Consider the following 24,330-nt stretch of genomic DNA (forward strand, 5'->3'; position numbering starts at 1 on the left):
CCTATTACAGTGAAAAAAAGTCAAAAGAAATGGATTGTGTTCTTTTGTAGTGACAAGTCTCATAGCTACCTGGAAAAGCATTTCTACTGCCTTTTGTCAATTGTGAGCTAATGGGCCATTTGTTATTTTCTAAATATCATTTGGTTCCAGTGAACTCTGTCCAGGAAATATAGCAAACCTGAAGCAATAGGCATCAACAAGCCATGAAATCTACAATTGTAAACAAATAGGAGGTTATTTTTCTCAATTGACAGTTACATACCCACAATCCACCCCATCCCACCCTTCAAAATAAAATCATAAAGGAGTATATAGGATTTTAAAATGAAATAACATGTACAAAGAACTAATAGTTAAAGCTGGATTACTCTCCACTGCATTACATTTTCTCGTGATGCTTCGGAACAAATTTTAGATGTTTGCTTGAGTAATAAAGTCGGATTAGAGAATGTGCATATAAATACATATATAAGCACAGATTTACACTTATACTTATGCATCCTGACATATTCATTAAATTTAATCAGGAAGTCAATATAACTGTAAGCCTGGACAAATTATCACTACCCAGCCGTCACTACTCTTTAGACAGGGTGATATTATGCATTGTATGCATCACTCTGACAAAACTGAATGAGATTACCAACTAGTAAAATTAAAATCACATATACCAGGGTCTACATGTATAGTAAATCTATAGTTCTAGAAAGAAAAATGAATAATGACTAAACTAGCAGAAAACACCAAGTAAATGTTAATTACTTAAAAAGAAGTCAAACCTGGTCAACTCCTATAAGCTACTGAATGAATAATTTCTCAGATCATTCCATGGCTCTGATTTACAAGACCAACTCCATAATTTGCCAAAAACTGAACTGAAGGAATCAGCTGACAGATGGAGATGAAAAAGACAGAGGAAGGGTGGCAAAGGAACATGGAGAAGCACAGCCTCAGCGGGGAGGCAAAAGCAGTGGCAGCCAGCAATGACCCCTCTGTTCCAGTCCCCTTTCCATAACATTTTCACATGTTTTCTGGCAGGGAAAATGAAGGAGGGAAATCTTTGTTGTAGGAACCGGGAGGGTTTCAGGAACACCTTTGAAGTATCTTCAAAGAATAGGTCTCTTTGAGGGGCCAAGCAGGTGAGCAAAGCACTCGGATGAGAACAACATGAGAAAGGGCATGGAGGTGCAAAGCAGAAGACCTGGTAGAGGAATCTTGCTAACTTGTCCCATTCAACTACATTGGAATGTGGAGCTAAGGCTAGAAACGTTGGTTAATCTAGAAGGTCGATCTACAAAGTGTGGAATTCATTCAGTGGTACCTTGAGCTTGTACTGGTTTTCAAGAATGCTTTGACACTTCCTTCAGTTGATGAAAAGCATTATCAAGAAACCAAGGGACCAGAGGTTACTCAAGTAATTGAACATGACTCTAACCTAGAACTTAATGGGCAGGGCCAGAGAGAATGGGAAGGGGAGAACGAATGTCAGAGTTACTGTAAAGAAACCTGAGACTGACAAATACACAGGAACTGATGACTGCTCGAATTAGGAGTGGTGGGGAGGAGGAGTCAGAAATGACCTCAAGATAAAGAGTCCAAGAGAATCTTCTCAATGGATTATTAGGTGATGTTACCTTCTGAAAGCAAGGGGTATAACATGATGCTTAGGACTTGAGGTCTGAGAAAATGGCTTGGTCCAGCCCTTATTCTAAGGAGGAAGCTACAATGGGTGACAAAGTGAAAATCCTGAATCATGGTGGGCCACCTTCATAAGTTCATGACTTCTTTTATGGAGGTTTTTTAACCAGAGAGTGGGAATAGGGGAACCAATACTGGTGCTTACACAGAGTAGGGTATCAGTACAAGCTTGGAAAAGGGTCAAAGCTGTGAGGAATTTGAGAAAGGAGGCTGCCAAGAGGAGCTAGCAAAGGCTGGCTATTTGCCTTATAATTTTAGGTGAACTGTAAGAAGTAATTAAGGAAAACACAAATGGAAAAAGATACACACCTGTCCATCTGAGTCGAAAGCCAAGCAGGCAACTCCATGTGTGTGAACATCTTTGAGAATAGACACAGTCTGGACATTATAGGAATCCCATATGCATATATACGGCTCCTTCCCAACTTGGCCAGTTGCAATGAGAGTTTTATCTGGGTGTAAGGCAAGGCTGAAAGAGAAAATGGCCTTTTTTTTTAAAACATCTTCCAGTTAAATAAAAGACAGACATTGATCACCTTTTATTCAAATTTGCTTCTCATTTTAAATCATCTACTGAGCTGATCAAGAGAAAGAATCTAAGGTATCCCAAAGTAATTAATTACCTGATGGGTCTAAGTTGATATGTTTTAGCTTTGGTAAAGAGAAGCTTAGTTGGTTTGATGATTTCATCTGATCTTACCTATTTGGTCACCTTGAAAATCAGACACGATTATAATTCTCCAATTAGAAAATTTATATGAGTCTATAATACTTTGTATGATGATATGTACTTACAAAATATTGCTCAGCTTTCAAGCCAGCTTTTGACTTAAATTTGGTAGGGGGAACATTGTTGCTAGGAGAACGTTCACGTCTCCTGTCAATTAAACCTGCCTGCAGGAGCACTGAATGCTGTCCTCATTAAGATTTCAAAGCATGGACGGGTCCCAAAGTCAAGGGCTGTTTCTGGGTCTGTTGTCATAGATTATGCATTTTAAATGAAAATTTCCATTTTACATAAATCACTATGACACCAAGAGAACTGCACATTACTAGCCTGGTGGTTTGTGTAGCAATTTTCCTCTGTAGTCCAATCAGAGTAAAACTTTGTCTAATACCAAGTAGTATTTCAAGGAATCTGTAGCAGTTGAGAGAGAAAACTTATCATCATTAATCCTCCATGAGAAATCACTATAATGTTTCAAATTCATTTCATGAAGTGGTACCTTCTAAAAACAAGTGTTGACATTTTAAAAAATAAAAAAAAGCACTTTGCCTATATGTTATATGATAATTCTGTTCACACAATAAGCAGAAGTATAATGTTTCACAAATTTCCAGTATCTGCACAGTGAAGAAAAATAGACTCTTACTCCTTTTCATTTTTCATAATGTTATTAAGTATATGCTCTGGAATCAGACACGTGGATTTGCCTATTGGCTGCCCCTTACTACCTCTGGTTTCTATGGACAAATTAATTTTTTATGGGCAAATTACTTTCTTTTGCTTGGTTTCTTCATCCACCAAATAGAGATAATATATAAAAGCAGATGACATAATTAATCTAAAGCACTTACTACAGTGCCTGGCAAGACAGAGCACTTAGTACAAGTTTCATCATCATCATCTGTGAGACTGGTACTATATAGATATGAGCAACACATGCATGTGTTTGGGTGCAGCATGCCTTTCAAAACTGAACAGCTTTAAATGCCACTTAGACATGTACAAATGCTTTCAAGAAAATGTATTCTCAGGGATCTTTATAAGGAAGTAATATTAAAAAAAAAAAAAAAGAAAACCCACACAAAAGAAAACTCATTCACAACAGGTGAATGCTAGGGCCTTTGAAACTTTCTAAGTTCATAGTACATTTTAGCATTTAGAGTTGATGAGAGATGATAGACAAGTATAAAAGGAGCCTCCCAGTCTCTCTTTTGTTGGGCTATATCTGATATTTCATGGTTTATAAGTGCATTAGTTTTCCATTACTGAAACAACTGAGATAATCAACTTATGGAGAAAATAGGTTTATTTTGGTTGTTTCAGAGATTTCTGTCCTTGATCAACTGGCCCTATTGCTTTGGCCAACTGCCTGATGCAGTAGTACATGATATACAGTGACACATCATGGTTGGGAGAAGTGAACTTCCACCTCCTAGTTGGGCTCTTCCACTTCCTCTTTCCCCAGTGATCTCCCACCAGACCCCATCCTTCCAATAGCCCCCATCCCAGGGAACAGGCATGTACCACCTGGACCTTTGGGGAACACTTAAGATGCAAACTATAGCAGGACATATCCTAGAAAACTGCAGGAAAATTAGAAATGTCATGCATGTTTCATTAAACTAAATGGATGGAAGCAGTCTGTGAAAACCCTGTGACAAACTGGTGTATTTGAGTACATTATTTCATTCAACAAAACTAAGGGTTGGGTATGTGAGATACAGTACAATAGAAACATAAACAGAAAAGATACTGTCTGCATTTCAAGGAGCCCGCCTTAAGGAGGACAGACATATAAACAAATAATTATACAGTATCATACACATGCAAGCATACCCACATACATTGACACAGAAAGATGGAAGATGGAGTGACTAGATGTCCAGGATGTTAGAGAGGACTTAACTTCATAAAAAGATAAGGTACAAAAGGGCATTCATGGGAAAAGACAGAGGAGCACAAAATGAGATGGGTCCAGTAGGCAAGAGCAGCTTATGAAAGCCCATTTAACCAAGCCAGGAAGTTAGGTTATCACCAACCATGAGAAGCATGTCTCACAGTGAGATGCAGTGCAAAGAACACATCTGTGAGGGGTGTTAATGGGAGAGGCAAAGAAATCAGCTAGGAACTATGCAGGAGATAGTGAAGTAAGACAGGTAAGATTAATTAGGAGCTATTTTGAAAGAGAGAAAGAAGGTCTAGAATGTTTGAGGCTAAGGAAACATAAGCATGTCAAAGTTAATATAAGTTTTTGGCTTAGGCAACAGGGTTTTATGGTCCAAGGAGTATGACAGAATTTGAAGTCTGTGAACCTGACTTTGGGAAAAATGGTCTCAATTCCATCCAATTTTAGTGGGGAAACCATGGAGACTTCCTCAGGTCAGAGTCCTAAGGGCAATAAAGAAGATCTGGCAGGGTGCAGTGGCACACACCTATAAACCCAGTGGCTCAGGAGGCTGAGACAGGAGGATCGAGAGTTCAAAGCCAGCCTCAGCAACGGAGAGGTGCTAAGCAACTCAGTGAGACCCTGTCTCTAAATAAAATACAAAATAGGACTGGGGATGTGGCTCAGTGGTTTAGTGCCCCTGAGTTCAATCCCTGGTTCAATCCCACTCCCCCCACAAAAAAAGAAGAGGATTTGACTGGATTGCATGTTTAATAACAGCAGTTGTTTTCCAGCACTAAATAGTTCCTGGAATGTCACATGGCAGAGTAAGCATTAAATACTTGCAGAAGAGAACAATATGGTACAATAGAGTCACCCAGAAATTGTCCACAGGACAGAACCAAAGCAACAGGTGTACAACCATACATGGAGGTGAGTGGCAGTGGGCGAGTACAGAAGTCAACCGAAGAGAGATCAAACCCCACTGAAATTCAGAGGCTAGGAATTATAGCAAGAGAAATGGAGAACCCCAGCACCTGGTGGAAGCACTGCATCCAGGAGAAGGGAACTCTCTAAAAGTTAAAGAAAAGATTGCAGTATGGTGCAGAAATCTACACCCTACAGACATATAGCCTAAATAAAGAAGAGACCTGGAATCCGCACAGGAAGTTTGCCTTAGAGAAGTTCACTGCAACTCCCTTGAAAAGGGTCCTACTGTGTGAAACTATACTGCCTTGTGGCTCAGAAGCCCCAGTATATTCACCTCTTGGACTCTGGGGACACACTACAACATTGACTGAGCAGTGGTGGACTCAAGAGAGTCTTGGCTCAAGGGAGTGAGTGAAACACAAACCTGCTGGGAGTTCTATTCTGCAGGTCTTGATACAGAGGAAAGCAGAGGATACTGCCCTTTGGAATCAATGGACAGAGGGACTGCCCTCTGAGATGTGCAGCAAGAATAGTTGGCTGTGATTTTGCACAGAGGCCAGGACTAAAGACACCGGGATTGAGAGTGACAGATCCTGCAGTTCCTTTACCCCCACTCCAGCACAGAATTTGGTTGCCCCCTCTGCCCTTGAAGGCATTGAGGATCTGCCATGGTGTAGGCAGAAGTCACATTTAAAGTCAAACCCATTAAATTAACAGCAGATTTCTTAGAAGAAACCCTAAAGGCCAGGAGAACATGATGGATGCATTTCAAATACTGTAAGAAAGCAACTGTCAACCAAGATTACTAAGCACAGCAAGGTTATCCTTCAGAATCAACAAAGAAAAGTGTTCCAAGATAAGAATAAACTAAGGGAATTCATAACCACTAGACCAACATTACAGAAGAGGCTTAAGGAAATTTTACACCCAAAAGAGGAAGAAAGATAATCACTATCATGACAGCACTTAGAAGAATAAATCCCACTAGAAGAGTAGATATAAATGAGAATCAAGCATTATAAATAAATTACCAAATTTAAAAGACAAATAAAAACAAATATTGAAAATAACCAGAAAAAATAAATCAGTAAAATGACAGGAAAAATCTATACTTTCCAATAATAACTGAATACAAATGGTATTAATTTTCTAAAAGATCAAGGTGGTTGCATACACCTATAATTCCAGCAACAGGAGACTGAGGCAGGAGAATCACAAATTCAAGGCTAGCCTTGGCAACTTAGCAAGACTGTCTCAAAATAATAAGTAAAATGGACTGGGGAGGTAGCTCAATGGTACAGTATCCCTGAGTTCAATCTCCAGTACCTCCACCCCAAAAAAGAAAAAAATTAAAAAAAAAAAACTGGATGAATGCGTTAAAAGAAAGACTCAATAATACCCTATTAGAAACTTGCCTTATCTGCAAAGTTATTCAGACAGAAGGTGAAAAGATGGCATATTAGTCAGCTTTTCATCACTATGACCAAAATATCTGACAACAACTTAGAGGAGGAAGAGTTTATTTGGGGCTCAGTTTCAGAGGTCCTTCCATGGTCAACCTACTCCATTGCTCTGGGTCTAAGATGAAGCAGAACATCATGGCAGAAGGGTATGGTGGGAGAAGGCTGCTCAACTCATGGCAGCCAGAAGCAGAGAGGCAAGAGAGGAGCAAGAAACAAAATATAATCCCCAAGGGCACATTCCCCAAGACCTGCTTCCTCCAGTCACACCCTGCCTGCCTACAGTTACCACCTAGTAATCCATACAAATTATTAATCCATCAGATGTACTGATCCACCAATTAGGTCATAGCTCTGATAATCTAATCATTTCACCTCTGAACATTCCTTCATTGTCATGAGCTTTTGCAGAGATACCTCATCCAATTAACAGATGGAAAATCATGTGAATGGAATCCAAAAGTAAACAGGAGTAGCTATATTTATACCTAACAAAATAGACTTTAAGACAAAATCAGTAGACAAAGAAGGTCAGTATATATTGATTAAAGGAAAAATTATCAAGAAGATATAACAATTATATATTTATATGCACCAAACATTGGAGCATTCATTCATATAAAACAAAAAGTACTAGATATAAAGGGAGAGAAAGGTCCCAATGCAGTAATACTATAGTGGATGATTCTAATACCGCATTTTTACCAACAGATCATTCAGGATTCCCCCCCCCAAAATATTAACAAACATCAAAGTTAAATTCTACTACAGATTGAGTAGACTTAATAGACATCTGCAGAATATTCCATTCCATGACTGCAAAGAACATATTCTTTTCATCAGAGTATGAAGTTTTTCTACAATATTAGGCCACAAAGTCTTAACAAATTTTAAGAAACAGAAATAACATCCTGTATCTTCTCTGATCACAATGAATGAAGATAGAAATCAAAAGTGGAAAAGCAGAAATTATATAAACACATGGAGACTGAAGAACACATTTTGAACAGTTGTTCACTGAAAGTCAAAAGAAATTTAAAAATTTGTTGCATCAAATGAAAATGAAATAGAACATACCAATCCAAATGTGGGATACAGCAAAAGCAGTACCAAGAAGGAAGTTTACCGCAATGAATGCCTACATAAAAAACAAGTAAATCTCAAACAGCCTAACGATGCATCTCAAGGTCCTAGAAAAGCAATAACAAACCGAACTCAAAATCAGTAGAAGGAAAGAAATAAGATCAGAACAGAAATAAATGATATAGAGACTGAAAGAATAATATAAGAAGATCAATAAAACAGAGTTAGTTCTTTGAATAAAAACAAAAATTGAAAAAAAATTGATAAAAATTTCACTAAACTAACCCAAAGATAGAGCAGATCCAAAAAAAATAAAATTACAGGTGAAAAGTAAACAGACATTACAACTGATAACCACAGAGATTAAAAAGATCATTAAGGAATATTTTGAAGAACTACATGCTAATAAATTGGAAAGTCTAGCAGATTGAACAAGTTTTTAGACATGACCTACCAAAATTGAAACAAGAGAATATAAAAAAAACCCTAAATAAACCAGTAACAAGAAATGAGATTGAATCAGTAACAAAAGTCTCCCAACAAATGAAAGCCCTGGGGCACTGCTGAATTTTATCAAACCTCTAAAGGAGAACATCAGTGTTTCTCAAACTATTCCATAAATAAAAAGAGAAAGAACGCTTCCAGACTCATTCTATGAGACCAGAATTACCCTGCTACCAAAACCTGACAAGAACACACACACACACACACACACACACACACACACACACACAAAAGAAAACTACAGACCAATATTCCTGATGAACACAGATGCAAAAAACCTCAACAAAATACTGGCAATTAGAATTCAACAGCACATTAAAAAGATCATATACCATGATAATGTTGGTTTCATTCCAGAGACACAAGGATGGTTCAAAATGTAAACTGAATATTTCACATAAACAGAATCAAGAATAAAAATCACAAAATCCTCTCCATAAATGAAGAAAAAAGCATTTGATAAGATTCAACACCCCTTCATAATAAAGGTCCTGAAATTAGGTATAGAAGGGTCATGTCTCTTGTTATGGTTTGGATATGAGTTGTTCCCCAAAAGTTCACATGTGAGACAATGCAAGAAGTTTCAAAGGAGAAACGATTGGGTTGTGAGAGTCTTAACCCAATTAGTGATTTAATCCCCTGATAGGGATTAACTGAGTGGTAACTGAAGTGGTAGGGTATAGCTGGAGGAGCTTGGAATTGAGGTGTGGTTTTGGGTATATATTTTGTATCTGGAGAGTGGAGACTCCCTTTCTCTCTGCTTCCTGATGATGCGAGCTGCCATACTCATCTGCCATGATGTCCTGCCTCACCTCAAGTCCTGAGGAATACAGTCGGCCTTCTATGGGAGGAATGGAATGGGTCTTCTATGGACTAAGACCTCTGAAACTATGGGCCCTCAAATAAATTTTTCCTCCTCTATAATTGTGGTCAGATCATTTAGTCACAGCAGTGAAAAGGCTGACTAAAACACCTCTATATCATAGAAGCTGTATATGACAGACTCATAGCCAAAATCATATTGAAAGAGGAAATGCTTTGTTTCCCCCCCAAAGATCAAGAGTAAGAAAAGTCTGTGTCCATTCTCATTGTTCTTATTCAATTCGGTACTAGAAATTTTAGCCAGAGAAATTAGGCAAGAGAGAGAAATAAAGGCAAACAAATAGGAGGTCAAATTATCCCTATTTGCAGACTCCACCAAAAGTCTATACACACACACACACACAAACACACAAACTTGGATGAAACCTAAGGACATAAAAGATCTCCATATTGGAAATTATAAAATACTGAAGAAAAAACTTGAAGGAAACACTGAAAGGTGGAAAGACCTTCCATGTTCATGGGCTGGGAGAATAAAGATTGTTAAAATGGCCCTACTACCCAAAGTAATCACAGATTCAATGTAATTTCTATCAGAATACCAATGATATTCTTCACAGAATTAGAAAAAAATCCCAAAACTCATATGGAAGCACAAAAGACCTGAATAGACAAAGCAATCCTGAGCAAAGACAAAACAAAACAAAACTGTAGGCATCACAATATCTCAAAATATACTGCAGAACTGCAACAACAAAAACAGTCCAGCATCATCCTAAAAACAGACACATAAAAACAGACCAATGGAACAGAATGAAAGTCCACACATTTTTCAACCAACTGATTTCCAAGAAAGTGCCAAAAATATCCACTGAAGAAAGAATAGCCTCTTCAACAAATAGTACTGGGAAACTGGATATCCACACATGTAAGATTGAAATCAAGCCCCCATCTTTCACCCCATACAAAAATCAACTCAAAATGAATCAAAAACCTTATCGTAAGACACAAAACTCTGAAAATACTGAAGAAGTTCACAGGGAAAACACTTCAAGTTACTGACACAGGCAGATTTCCTGGATAGGACTCCAAAAGCATAGGGAACTAAAGCAAGAACTGACAAGTAGGGTTACATACAATTAAAAAGCTTTTACACAACAAAGTGGGGTGTCTACAGAGTGAAAAAACAGCCCAAAGAATGGGAGAAAATCTTTGGCAGCAGTGCATCTGACAGAATATCCAGAGTATATGAAGAACTCAAAAAACTTAAGTAGTCCAGTCAAAAATGGGGCAAATGATCTGAACTTCTCAAAAGAATACAAATAGCCAAATAAAAATGTAAGAGGATGCTTAACATTTTAGTTAACAGAGAAATGCAAATTAAAACTACAATGAGATTCTTTATCATCCCAGTAGGAATAGCTATGATAAACAACAACAAGCACTGGCAAGGATATGGAGAAAAAGGAACCCTTATACACTGTTGGTAAGAATATAAATTAGTAGACACTATGGAAAATAGTATGAAGGGTTCCTCAAAAAAAAAAAAAGAAACTAATAGTATACCATATGATCCAGTTATCCCACTCCTGAAGGTTTTTGTTTTGTTTTTTGTTTTTGTTTGTTTGTTTGTTTGTTTGTTTTGGTACCAGGGATTGAACCCAGGGGCACTTAACCACTGAGCAACATCCCCATCCCTTTTTGTTTTATTTTGAGACGGGGTCTTGCTAAGTTGCTGAGGCTGGCTTTGAACTCACGGCCCTACTGCCTCAGTCTCCCAAGTCACTGGGATTACAAACTTGCACCACCATGCCCAGCATACCCATGCTTATTGTGTCACTAGTCACAATTGCTAACATGGAATCAACCTAGGTGCCCATTAACAGATGAATGGATAAAGAAAATGTGACATATAACATAAGGGAGTATTAGCCATAGGAAGAATGGAATTTTTTCATTTGCAGGGAAATGGATGGAACTGGAGGACATCATGTTAAGTAAAGTAAGCCAGACAAGCATAGCATATTTTCTCTCATATGTGAAAATGTAAAAGACCTAAAGTAGAAGAGGGACTATTAGGGGCAGGGAAGTGGGGGCAGCTGGAAAGAGGAAGAGGAGAGGATAGAATAAGGTGAGTAGACATGATCAAAGCACAACATGTACATGTATGAAAATATCACAGTGAATCCCAGGGTGAAGGGTAGATCTCTGTATCCAATCAGGAGATCATGATGGAGAGAATCATATCACCTGAATGCCTGAGTATGTGGTAATATTTCATGAGCTACAGCCAGCTACTGTGTCCTTCCATCAAGGAAATTATGCATGTGGAGAGTACTACGATTACACAAAATATCTGTTCCACCCTGAGTTTCTCATAACATACTGTTATGGTTCTGTGACTAGAAGTACTGATATTACTTATATGTCAAGGCTATATGCCAGTTCACAGTTCATAAACCCAACTCTTTGCTAAGAAAGCTTGTGCAAATTTTGCAAATTATTATAGCTATAACAGTAATGTCACAATATTAAAATCTTAAACACTGACTCCCTTTCATTAAGGGTCTCAATAAAATGGAAGACTCATTCCACAGTCACAGAAAAAGATTTGGTGCCATTCTCTTTTTCCTTTGGCCCTCAGTTTATTGCATTTATTGTATTATACACATGGCAACAAAAAAGGGATGGAACTTTGAAAGAGCTACTTTTCTCTGTATAAGTCTGGTTCCACTGGGAAAACCATCTTTTGTTACCATAGCAATAGAAAGCACTGCAGAGAAGGACTTTCATAAAATATCTGGAAGAAGAAATTGATTTGTTTCTGTAACACGCCGGGAGGGCAAAACTATGTCTTCCTGATGTCAAATGGGATCAGGAAGATTTCCAAATATGTTGAGTATGAGAGAAGATGAGAATTAATAGGGTCGTAGAAAGATGTAGCCTTGCTTATGAAGTTGGACAAAAACCACTAATCAACACTAATCATTCTCGACTCCCTAAGGCAAAAAAAATTTGAATACTTTTCAAATACAACACCTAAAAAGTGTTGATTCTAACTTTACTTTGTGCAACCTTATTTCATTGTTGCCCAGGCTGCTTCAGTGAGTCTTTGAATAACTGTTGTTGGGTTTTTTTTTTTTTTTTTTTAATGGTCCCACCAGGAAAACTTTCTCCCTCCATTTCCCTGAAGATAAACCCTGAGCAAAGCTTTCTAGTGTTGGAGGCTTGCATGCATCAAGGTTTGGGCTGGATGGTTCAAGGATAGAGGGAAGGCTACTGCTTCATGGTTGAAGGGGTGTGGACTGACCTCAGGGATGTGCAGATGTGAGGCATAAAAGGCAAAGGAGGCTTAAGCACGGTGGCCTGGAAGTAGTGGAGCCTCAGACAGGGATGGGTGTGGTCCAGCCCTGGTCCCCAGGGATGTACTTGTCCCTGGAGTACAGTACCACCACCTGAACTGTGAGCTCTCCTAACAGGGAGGTGGCCTCCCCTCCCGAGTGGGCCTGGGCAGCACAAACGGGAGCAACAGTAACTGGGAGAGACCAGAATCCAGTCCATTTTCCTGAACTGCGTAAGTACCAGTGCACTAGGATAGTCCATGGTTGAGTGGTGCCCCTCAAACTGGACTTCTCAACAAACACAATGACTGGTACGTCTACTGAAAATAAACATGATTTAGAAAAATTATTATCTTGATGCCTACTGCATCAGTACGGAACTATATTTCAGGATCACCTTCACACCACGTAAGAGTAGTTAAGTTAGGAGTGGTTTGGCTGCCTGAGATTAGAGCACACTGCATGGTGGGGGCCAGCTTGGACCAGCCAGCAAGGACTGAGTGTTAAATTACAGCAACTCTGTGAACCAATTGTTCAGCAACCACCGTTAAAAATTAAGATACATAAGCTTACAATTAAATAAATGGTATTAAAAACAAAAGTAACATATTCAAAATTCATCATTTTGTAGTTTTTACATTTTAGTGTTATCTCTCTAGCCTTGAGATTATTTGTTGCTATTCTATTTGAATGAAATATCATAGAATAACGTGTTATTCTTGCTCCTCTCTTCCCAACTCCATTTTCAATGTTATATTGGTGGCTTGAAATAAGCATGCTAGGTGAATTTACATCATGGAAGTCAACAAAAGCTATGAATAAGGGCTTGGTTTATTATTCTATTGATTGTGTAGACTTAGGAAATAGAATGTTATCAGTTACACCATGTATAAAATTGAGAAGATATTTCAGTATTGAAACACCATTTAAAAAAGTTGCTCACATCACTGGCAAATGATTTAAATCATTTAATCTTTGCTTAAAGTTCCAATCAAGTATTTATTCCTCATCTGATTTTTGCTATATCATGGTTGAACTGCAACTATAAGTTGACCAGACACATAAATTCTGCAAAAATCAATGAAAGCATTCTATAGGAATTGACTAGTTATGTGGAATTTATAAGAGAGTATTAAAATTTATAATACAATTCCATTATTTATAAATTGCATGCCATATATCATTTATATCAGTAAAATATATAATAAATTTATGAATGTGTACTTTTTTCTCTTAAGGGGTTGTTAAACAGTTGCCAGTACATCACTAAAGCATGTCTTCTCCATTTGCTGGCAAAACATCTTATAAATCATCTTTGGCAAATATCTTTGGCAAATTATTCAACCTATCTGTGCTTATTTTCTTGTCCATAGAACAGTATCTACCTTGAAGAAGGTATTACATGGATTTAATAAATCCTAAGTTGGTAATTAAAATAGTTCTTAAAACACAGTGAGCAGAATATAGGCAGTATTATTATTAATTTTCACATGTAGAGACATGTGAAACATACCCCTCACCCCAAGAACTGACATTCAAAATCAGGGAAATTCAGAGAGAGTTAGCTATATGAACTCAAGTACCCAGCAAAAATTTAAAGTAAGACTACCTTCCTTGAGTTAAACTGATTAAAAAAAAGACACTTGAAAAAAAGACAAGATGGGTGTTTTAGTCAACTATTTTGCTGCTGTGACTAAAGGATCTGACCAGAACAACTTTAAAGGAGGAAAGGTTTATTTGAGGGCTCACAGTTTTACAGGTCTTAGTCCATAGAAGGTCGGCTCCACTCCTTGGGGCTTAAGGTGAAGCAGGACATCATGGCGGGAGAGTGTGGTGAAGGGAAGCAGCTCACATCACGATCATCAGAAGGCAGAGAGAGACAGACTCCACTCTCCAGATACAAGATATGTACCCCATAGCCATGCCCCAATTCCCACCTCCTCCAGCCACACCCTACCACTTCAATCAATCCCATTAGGGATTAATTCGCTGATTGGGTTTTAAGACTCTTACAAGCCAATCACTTCTCCTCTGAACCTTCTTGCATTGTCTCATGTGTAAGCTTTTGGGGGACACCTCACACCCAAACCATAACAGTGGGTTACCTAAAGATGCCACACTAAAGAGAAAGCAGCTACAGGAAAAAAGAGTTTGAAAATCAAATCCAGTCATGAATGACTCGAGAGAACTGTACTGCCCTCCTGAAATCAATAAATCTGAGAGTAAAATGTTAATAAAAGTGGAATTCTGTTAAAAGCCTTCATAAGAAGGAGTCAGAATTAAGACATATAGCACTGGTATAAGGATAGCTGAATCTAGAAATAAACCCACACTTACAGAGTCGATTGATGTCCAACAAATTGGAGAAGCAACTAAATGGGTTAAATGCAGTTTTTCAACAGATAGTACTGGAATGACTGGATATCCATATGGAAAAAAAAATATGTCAAACCTCCACTCAGCTCTCTCATATATACAAAAATGTTCTCAGGTGGACCAATGAGTAAAAACTGAAGTATACAACTAAAAGAAAAAAAAAAAAAAACATAAGGAAAAACCTTTGGGACCTTTGAAAGATAATAGTTTCTTAGAGAAAAAATAAGGATGACCATAAGAAAAATATGGATAAGTTTGACTTCAAAACTCAAAATTTCTGATCTTTGATAGATACCATTATAAAAATGTAAAATATAAAGACAAACCACAAACAGGGAGAAAAAAAAAAAATCACCAAAGACTTGTTCCCAGAGTATACATATAATGATTACTACTCAATAACACAACCCAACTTAAAATATGATCCAGTTACCTGAACATGTCAATGACAATTAAAATAAAAAAGACTGACAATGTCAAGTGTTGCTGACGATGTTGATCAAGTGGAACACATGTACATTGCTAATGAAAACACAATATGCTGTCACTATGGAAGATAGCTCCTATTTACCCAAGAAAAATAAAAGGAAATGACTAAATCAAGACTTGTTTACAAATTTTTGTGGCTTTATTTATAATAGCCAGAAATTGGAAATAATTCAAACGTCCACCAAGAGGTGAATGGATAAACAAATTATTGTATATTCGTGCAATAAAACTGTTCTTTACAATAAAAAGAAATGAACTACTGACATACACAGCATGAATCTCAAAAACATACTGAACAGAAGAACCCTAGCACATTCAGAATAATCACATCACTAAAATCTTCATCATAAAAAGTCAGAACTAAGAGGTGCTATCTCTAGTTAATAAACCAAAAAAAAAATATAAAAAGATATGAAAAATGTAACTTAAAGATATAAAGATACATTTCAAGAGAATAAAAGATAAAAACACCCTTTAAAAAGGAGGAAGGAAAAGGATTAAGAATGGTACATGTAAGTTCTACCTTCGTGTGTTTTAAAGGTCAAACATGTCTGAAGTGGGTAAATCAAGAAAGAACCATCAATCATACTGTTCTGAGATGTGGAAATAACCATCAGAAAGAACAGTCACAAAAGACTGAAAATGTTCCTTTGCAAAGTAGGTGAGGGATGGAAAAGGGAGGGGGCAGGGACAGCTTTTCATTATAAGGCTTCTGTAATTTTTGAATTGTATGTCTATATTGCTTTGATAAAAAATTAAATCAAATAAAAGTGATCCTAAAGAAACAAAAATACTGCCCCCAACACACACACACAAGGCATCTGGTGATTGAGAAATCTTCCACGGGCAGGAAGTCGGAAGGGAGGTCTGATATCAGATTTATCTACCCCCAGATGTTCTCATCAGTATAATTGTCACTGATAAAATGAATTTGATCAGCATGGTTAGTCTCACAGTACATTCTTTGAAAAGGGAGACGTACTGCCTAAGATTGTACACAATTTACTAATGAGAAGTTTCACTAATGAGAGGGGTCTATGCGAAACCCAGCTTTCCAGAGCTATTCATTTCTCTTTCCCCTTCTTTAAGCAAGGAGCATGACTCAAGCTCCTTGAGTCATTGAGGGTTATATCTGGCAGAAGTCCTGTTCATTTAGGATAATTAAATATGCCAGTCATGTGTTTCAGTAAGGTCTGATTAAGTACTGTAGAGAAGTCATTAGTGAATCCATCTGGTCCAGGGGCTTTGCCAGATGGCAAAACGTTACTACCTCTATCTGTTCTGCTCCTGGAATATTGTACCTCTATTGTAGAGTAGCATGTAGTCATTTTCGGGGTAAGTCTTAATTTGCTTGTTTACATTATCAAGGGATTTGGAAAGGAGAAGGCAAGCTGAACAACTGCGTTAACACCACACCAACTGAGCAACAAGATGTCAAGGTTGTATTAAGTGGCCTAGTGTGCTACTATTGAATTCGAAATTATTTCATCGTGTGTGCTTCCTCAGAGTGTTCTGGCAAACATTTTGGATAGTGCTCCATAGGAAAGCACTGGAAACAGAGAACAACTACATTTCACACCCATAAGATTATTAGACTCCAAGACAAGAATAATCCTGGAAGAATTTTCTCCCTGTTGGTAGTCATTTAAATGGAAACATGGCCACATTTGATTTTTTGGGGGGGGCCGGTAGGGTGCCAGGGATTAAACTCAGGGGATTGCAAGCACTGAGCCACATCCCCAGCCCTATTTTGTATTTTATTTAGAGACAGGGTCTCACTGAGCTGCTTAGCACCTCACTTTTGCTGAGGCTGGCTTTGAACTTGTGATCCTCCTATCTCAGCCCTCCACGTTGCTGGGAATTCAGCCATGCACCACCGAGCCTGGCTTAATTTGTTTTTAATTACAAGGTAGCATACCCTTGTGAAAGTGCATTAAAATGACAATCTTAAAGTTGTGACAGTACATTGATCAGGTAGAGTTAACCTTTACCAACCCCCTAACCATTTGGGTCAAACACAAGATTTTCTCCGAAGCACTGACAACGTCGACTTTAATAGAATCATTTCACCAACTTGTGCCAAAGATAAATGCTGAAACCCAAGTGGTATGTGGGGGCGTGGAGCTGCTAGAGGAGTCTGGGGTGGTTTCATAAAGGCATGAGCAAAGGTGAAGCCTGGAACAGAGCTCACCTTTCATTGCACCCCCTCAATCCTAACCCTTCCATTAGATTGGCTTCCCAAGCTAAGCATTAGGTTAAACTGAAGCCCTACTCTTTTCTAATAAAGCCAGACTCAACTACCCGATGGACTGGTTTGACTTTGATCAGACAACTCACATTCAGGACACTGCTTCTGAGGGCTCCCCTGGCCACCTGCTAACTGCGGAGGACACACTATGGCAACTCACACAGCTCTGGGTTTTGTTTTGCTCTTGGTTACTAGCATCTCCCCTTGTGTTTTTATTTGCTCCTCTGTTTTCTCCTTCCTATTTCCTTCCCCAAGTTTCTTTCTTTACAGGGGGTGTTGTTTTATCTAGAAGTTCCATGAGTGTGGGGGTCGGGGAGGGTGAGACAGTGCATACTGCATCACTTCAGTCTCCTGGGTTTCCAACTGAAAGTCCACACTCAGCTCTTGACCACCACTCTTGAGAGTCAAAAGTTTGGTTCTGTTACCATAAAACTATCGCTGTGAACTTGGCATAAGTGACTATGAAAATCTTTTTAAGATTCCATATGTGCAAGAGCATGTGTTCCTGAGTAGAGAGATTTTACAGTTTCTAACATAAAAACTTCAGGATCAGACATGGTAGGCTCTCAATACATATTAGCTATAGGTGACAAGGCCCTTTATCAAAACAACTGAATTTATGACCAAGTGAAAAAACATCTAAACCCTTCGATGTTCCAGATGAGTTATTTATTGTGAGTTTTATATGTAGAAAATGAACATGGAAATTATCTTTTCTCATTCTTTCTCCTACTGGAAGCATTAGCTCTAATTCTTCCTTATTGGGGGTTTTCTGTTTGGGTTGTTTTTTCCACTGGGGATTGGACCCAGGCATACTCTCACTGAGTGACATCCCCAGCCTTTTTTATTTATTGAGACAGGTTGTCCTAAAATTTGCTATTCTCCTGTCTCAGCCTCCAAGGTCCCTGGGATTACAGGTGTGCCTATACCACATCTGGCCTAATTCTGCCGATATTGGTATTTTAAAGAATGTTAGCTAAAAGAGGGTTGGGATTTTAGTCTTCTTTCATTAATGATACATAAAACAATACAGTGCCTGGCATCAAATGGATGATTTTATAAATATATGTTGAAATAAGGAAACAAGTAAACAAAGCTCCTGATTCTGAATAGAGTAAGTTAGGTAAAAGAACACATTTTAAATGACAGGCAGCCTTCATGCATCTAATCCCTGTTATGACTTCTACAGACAAGAAATGTCATGAAAAAGAACATTTGCACTTGACAATAGTCCTACCAAAATATTTGAAATTACCCAGAAGATGAAAATTCAATTTTTAAAAGTGCCATTTAGATTGGTAATGGCATAATATTTTAATTCATAGGGCCTCACATTTTTCTATCCCAATTAGATACAAAAAAGAGAAATAAGTAGGTTGGTGATATTGGTTTTGAAAAAAATGCATATTAGATTCCTTACAATAGTTTGCTCAGAAAGAAAATGTTAAATGGAAATAAAGAAAGGATCTTTGCAAGCTAAGAACACTGGGAACAAGTGTAATTCAAGGTCACCAATTTTCCTTTGTGTTTTGGTTCAGTACATGTGGTTTCATAAGGAAACAGAGCTTCATTTACATTCTATTATTCTGTAAAAAAGACAACCCTGCCTTCCTCAGAGCTGTGGAAGCTCTTCAGCCCTTGACATCACACTGGGGAGCATGAATAAGCCTTCACTGTCAAGCAAGTTTCCCAAGTGATGGGAATTAGGTAGGCATCTCCTCGGTGCCTAGGCCCACCTCACCCACTCCATAATACTTCATGTTCTTAGACACATCCTAAGAAATAACTTTCAACAATAATGAGAATTTTTTAAAGAGGAAAATTAATGTTTGGGGCTAAGTAAATTCAAGGAAAAAGGACATGAATAGTAACTAGTCTAGCTCTTCAAAACCTAGTGTCAAAGTTAGTCAAACCCAGGTCTCTTGATCTTGGTCATATTGTTAACCTAAAGCACACTGAATTTCAAATGAACAACTTGTTCTCTGGAGAAAGGTACCATATAGGTAACTAGTTAGTGAGCAAGGGATTGGGCCAGGAACAGTAACAACCACTGATATTGCCAATCCTTAGCATAATCTCAGAAGAGAGTTATTAGTCCCATTTTATGAATGGGAAAACTGAAGCTAGGTACAAGGTGACCTGCCTAAACTCAGACATATGTTATCCAACTATGACTAGTATAAATTTGCAAAGAGAAGTCTTGCCAGATTCTTTGTGCTAACATAAACCAAAATCTTGGCCACAAAAGGAAACGGTCGAGTCCCTAAGGTGCACAAGCTAGTTTGCTAGCTATTTTCACATTCCCCATCCTTTTAAATAATTTCTTCTGAAGGTCAGAGAGTTCCACGTAGTAAGGGGTAAGTAAAGTTTCAAGCCAGTTTGTTCATCCACTCAGAGCTGATTAATCTTACCTAACTCCAGGTTCACTTCCATTATAGTGGAGTTGACAAACTTTTTCTGTAAAGAATCAGATAGTAAATATTTCAGTCTTTGCAGATCATAAGGTCTCTGTTGCAACTACTCTGATCTGAGGGGCAAGTATGAAAGCGGCTGTAGGAAATATATAAGTGAACGAGTGCATCTGTGTTCCAGTAAAGCTTCATTTATGAGCATGGAAATCTAAATGATTTTCAGATATCATAAAATATCATTCTTCCTCCAATTGCCTAAATTGAATTTTAAAATGTTAAAAAAAAAAAAAAAAAAGTCTAGGCTCACGGACCATAGAAAAAAAGTGGCAGTCTGGGTTTGGTATACATATCATAGTTTGCCAACACTTAAGTTATACATCCTATTTTAATGTCTACCTGCTGCCTACAGTTGAAAAGTCCTCTTAAAAATCACATTTGTGGCTGGGCATGGTGGCGCACCATGTAATCTCAGCAACTCAGGAGGCAGAGGTAGGAGGATCATGAGTTCAAAGCCAGTCTCAGCAATTTAGAGAGGCCCTGTCTCAAAATAAAATAAAATAAAAACTATAAAAGGGATGGGACTTGGTTCAGTGGTTAAGCACCCCTGAGCTATTTCTAGCACCAACATCCATGATTTTGATCACTTGTAAAAGAGTTCTACCTAGCCACAGAAGAATAGATGGTGCTGTGGTGTATTCATTCAATGGAATAATAAACAGTGAATTTAATGCAATACAGAGTCCTAATTTTAAAAATTGAATCCTGAATAAAGAATCTATTTTTTTAGAAATAAATGCCAAAATTCTTTGAACAAAACTATATCTGCTGAGGGGTTATCAGTTACAAAAATGATTTCTATACATAAGGTTCACTAATGGAGAGAGACACGGGAACTGCGTGAACTCCCGTGGAGAGAGTAATGCTGGGGCTGGAGGAGAGGGAGCTGGATTTTTGCTCCCTGAAATTATTTCCTTTTCTGGAAAAATGTGCCATGGAGGCCCAAATCCAGCTGCTCAGAGGTACATTTGTGAATCATAGATTTTACAGGGGAAAAAAGAAATCAAGGATACAAACCATTAGTCTTCTCAAGCCAATAAAATAAACAGTTCTATTAACACTATGGAAACTATATATTTAATTAGAATGACTCAGGTCTTTTGCATTCTTTCATTTAAAAAAAGTTACCTCTATAAGTTAATGTTAAAAGAGACATCTTGCCAAAAAATCTAGGAAAAATGCTGCATTAATTCATGCCAATGATTTTTAAATTTATTGTATATCACTGACCTATGAAAAATGCATTTAGAAATACAAAGCAAAAGAAGAGAATATGGCACTTACGTAATTTCATAAGCACATTGTTAAGATAAAGCTAAAGCTTCAAGTGTCCTTCTAGAACTTGTTTGCTAACGTTAAAAAGTACAGAGCCAACATTTCCCAGTGGCCAGGCAAGCCAGGTGGCGTGATGTGGCAGTAAACTTTCTCCATGCTGCTCCCTCTAGCTCTTCCTCTCTTCACCCAAGCTTTTTCCTTCTAAGGTTTGAAGTAGGATATTTATTCTAACATGTATTGTGTATTACTCACTCCTGGCTCTCTCAAATCAATTCTTGTTCTTCAGTACAACACTCAAAGATTCAAATAAAATTATTTGGAGCAACCAGTAAGTTCATGGAGGTTTAGGAATGAATGTGGATAAAAATAGATTTGGACCCAGAGCCTACCTTTAAGGTAACCCAGTGAGGAAGACATGCCTGTAAAACTGTAGAAACTAGGCTAGACCATGCTGTGCTCACCAAGAGCCCCACAGTCTCAGCATTTGACTTCTTCCTTACAACATATATATATCAAGTCAGCCAAGGAGCTCTCTCAGGGACTTATTGACTGGTAGAGTGAGCACCACCTTGAATGTACCAGAGGAAGATGATCATGGTGAGGCATGTGTTGGCTTTAATTAGTGCATTACAGTTATACATAATATTGGGGTTCACTGTGACAATCATACAATCATGGAAGATAATCTCCATTTCAGTCCCCAGTACTTCCCTTTCCTTTCCCCACTCCCTTCCCCTTTACTCTACTGGTCTTCCTTCTATTTATTTATAATTGTTTTAAGTTAGTGCTTTGCAGATATACATGAACGTGAAATTCACTGTGGTATATACATAAATGTACACAGGATAGTTTGGTCACTTTCATTCCATCATTGCTCACTTTTCCCATCCCTCCTTCCTCTCCCTCAATCCCCTTCTTCTGCTCCACTGATATTTCTTTTAATGTATTGGCTTTTGAAGCTCAAGCAACACACATGCTACTACTCCTTGTATTTCATTGGCTAAAGCAAGTCACGCAGTCACACCTAACCCTCAATGGGCAGGGTGGTACAATCCCACCATGTGCCAGGAAGGAGAGAACACTGGAGTATCTGTGAATAGTCTTAAAAACAGCACAAGAAACACAATTACTGTATAACAAAGAATGATTAAATCTGACTGGGAATACAGGGGTCTTTGAGAAGACCAGTGGCACTTGAGATGGATCCAGAAAGATTACATCAGGTCAAGGATGTGAGGTAGGAGACAATTCAGGTTGAGAAACAAGACAGCAAAGGCACTGACGTACACGCCTGCAGGGGTACCCAGAGTGCCCAAGAAATGGGAACCAGGAAGCAGGCACAGAATCCAGAAGGGCACAGGCCAGGGAAGAAAACCTACACAGCTATTTATAATCCAACCATGCCAAACATGAATACATTAGCCAATTTCAATTTAGAAAGCAGGAGGCCACTGCAAAAGTGACTTGTACATTAACAACAATTTAGCAGCTTGATACTTTTGTCTGATGTTATCTACATTAAATTTTCACACCAACTCTTAGGAAGCACAGTAGCCATTACAAATATGAGTAAGTTGAGGCCTAGGTCACAGTACAGGGAAGGAGTGGCTTCATTAAAATCTCATGCTATATTCTAAGTCACATTACCAAGACATGACTGTGCTTCTTATTTGTTCAAATATTTACTGTTCACCACTGTGGTAATGCTAGGCATATACTGATTAATAAAGACACTGTAATCCCAGGGGGGTTAAAGAATCCTTGAGGAGAGAATAAAATTATGGCATTTGCAGGTAAAAGGATGGAGCTGGAGAATATCGTGCTAAGCGAAATAAACCCATCCCAAAAAACAAAAGCCAAATGTTTTCTCTGATATGTGGATGCTGATTCATAATGGGGGACAGGGGAGGGATGAATGGAAGACCTTTAGATTGGGCAGAGGGGAGTGAAGGGAGGGAAGAGGGCAGGGCAGTGGGAAAGATGGTGAAATGAGATTAACTTCATTACCCTAGGTACCTATATGATCGCACAAATGGTATGACTCTACATCATATACAATCAGAGAAATGAATAGTTGTGCTCCATTCATGTACAATGAATCAAAATGCATTCTGATGTCATGTATGACTAATTAGAATTAAAAAAAAAAAAAAAGAATCCTTGAGGAGACAGAGAAGAAAATACAATGAGTTTGGGGATGCACGTTATCAAAGAGGAAGCACAAAAGGATAAAAGCAAAAGGAGGAATAAGAACATTCAGGAAGCTACTGAGAAGCAGTGAAATGGGGCAGTGAGAGAACGGAAGCACAGGGGAGGATGGATAGGGACGTGAACCCCAGAGATGGGGTCAGCCAACCTACAGGCTAGCAGATCTATGAATGCTGCAGCGGAACAGCTCCCAGGGTGAGTCTGGGAAGGAACCAGGGGAAGTTGGTGGAAAGAGAATATGAACTGTGGACTCACTGAGGGCTGAATCCTTGCCCTTTATGTCCCCAGTGCCTGACACAAAGTGGGTTTGATGAGTAACTGCTGGATTGACGATTATTCCCATCCTAGAAATGTCAAGTTTCAGGCAGCTTTAGATGTCCAGAAAGGGGAGTGAAAATTTCATTCTGGTGCCTAGAAGGTTAAGATTGAGGACACAGGTTCAGAAGTTACACATTGCAGACCACGTCAGTGCTGAAGTCAAAGGACACGTCCCCATTCTCAATCACTTGCCTTCCTGGTTTTAGCACTCTTCAGTGGCCTCTATATTCCTGGGTTTCCTTCCCTTCTTTGTGGTAATCTTTTACAAATCTGTGTAAGTTATTCTACATCATACTCTTCCTGATCTTCAGCTACCCTAGGGTCCTGTTCTTTCCACCCATTGTCAGGCCCTGAGGCAGTTCAGCTCTGGAGGACATACTTCCTCATTAACCCGGAAGATGATCCTATGTGGTGAAATGACAATGGTAAATTCTTCCTCCAAAAATGGGCACATACAAATTGATCAATTCTTATCAGGATTATTACCTTAAGTGTTAT

General features: G+C 38.3%; 1 protein-coding gene across 7 annotated transcripts in view; it reads right to left on the minus strand.

Annotated features, from left to right (window-relative positions):
- The window catches only part of Eml6 (EMAP like 6), a 262,976-nt gene that overhangs the window by 154,147 nt on the left and 84,499 nt on the right, over nucleotides 1-24,330 (minus strand). For all 7 annotated transcript variants that reach the window (XR_007104749.1, XR_007104750.1, XR_007104751.1 and 4 more), the window contains exon 3: nucleotides 2,008-2,167. Coding sequence is in view for 4 of the 7 variants with exons in the window: in XM_047523319.1 (XP_047379275.1) it covers nucleotides 2,008-2,167 (160 nt within the window). In the remaining 3 variants the exon portion in view is untranslated. The remainder of the gene's footprint in view (nucleotides 1-2,007; nucleotides 2,168-24,330) is intronic.

The sequence above is a fragment of the Sciurus carolinensis genome, chromosome 13, assembly GCF_902686445.1.
Source record: "Sciurus carolinensis chromosome 13, mSciCar1.2, whole genome shotgun sequence".
In the NCBI taxonomy this organism is placed as follows: Eukaryota; Metazoa; Chordata; class Mammalia; order Rodentia; family Sciuridae; genus Sciurus; species Sciurus carolinensis.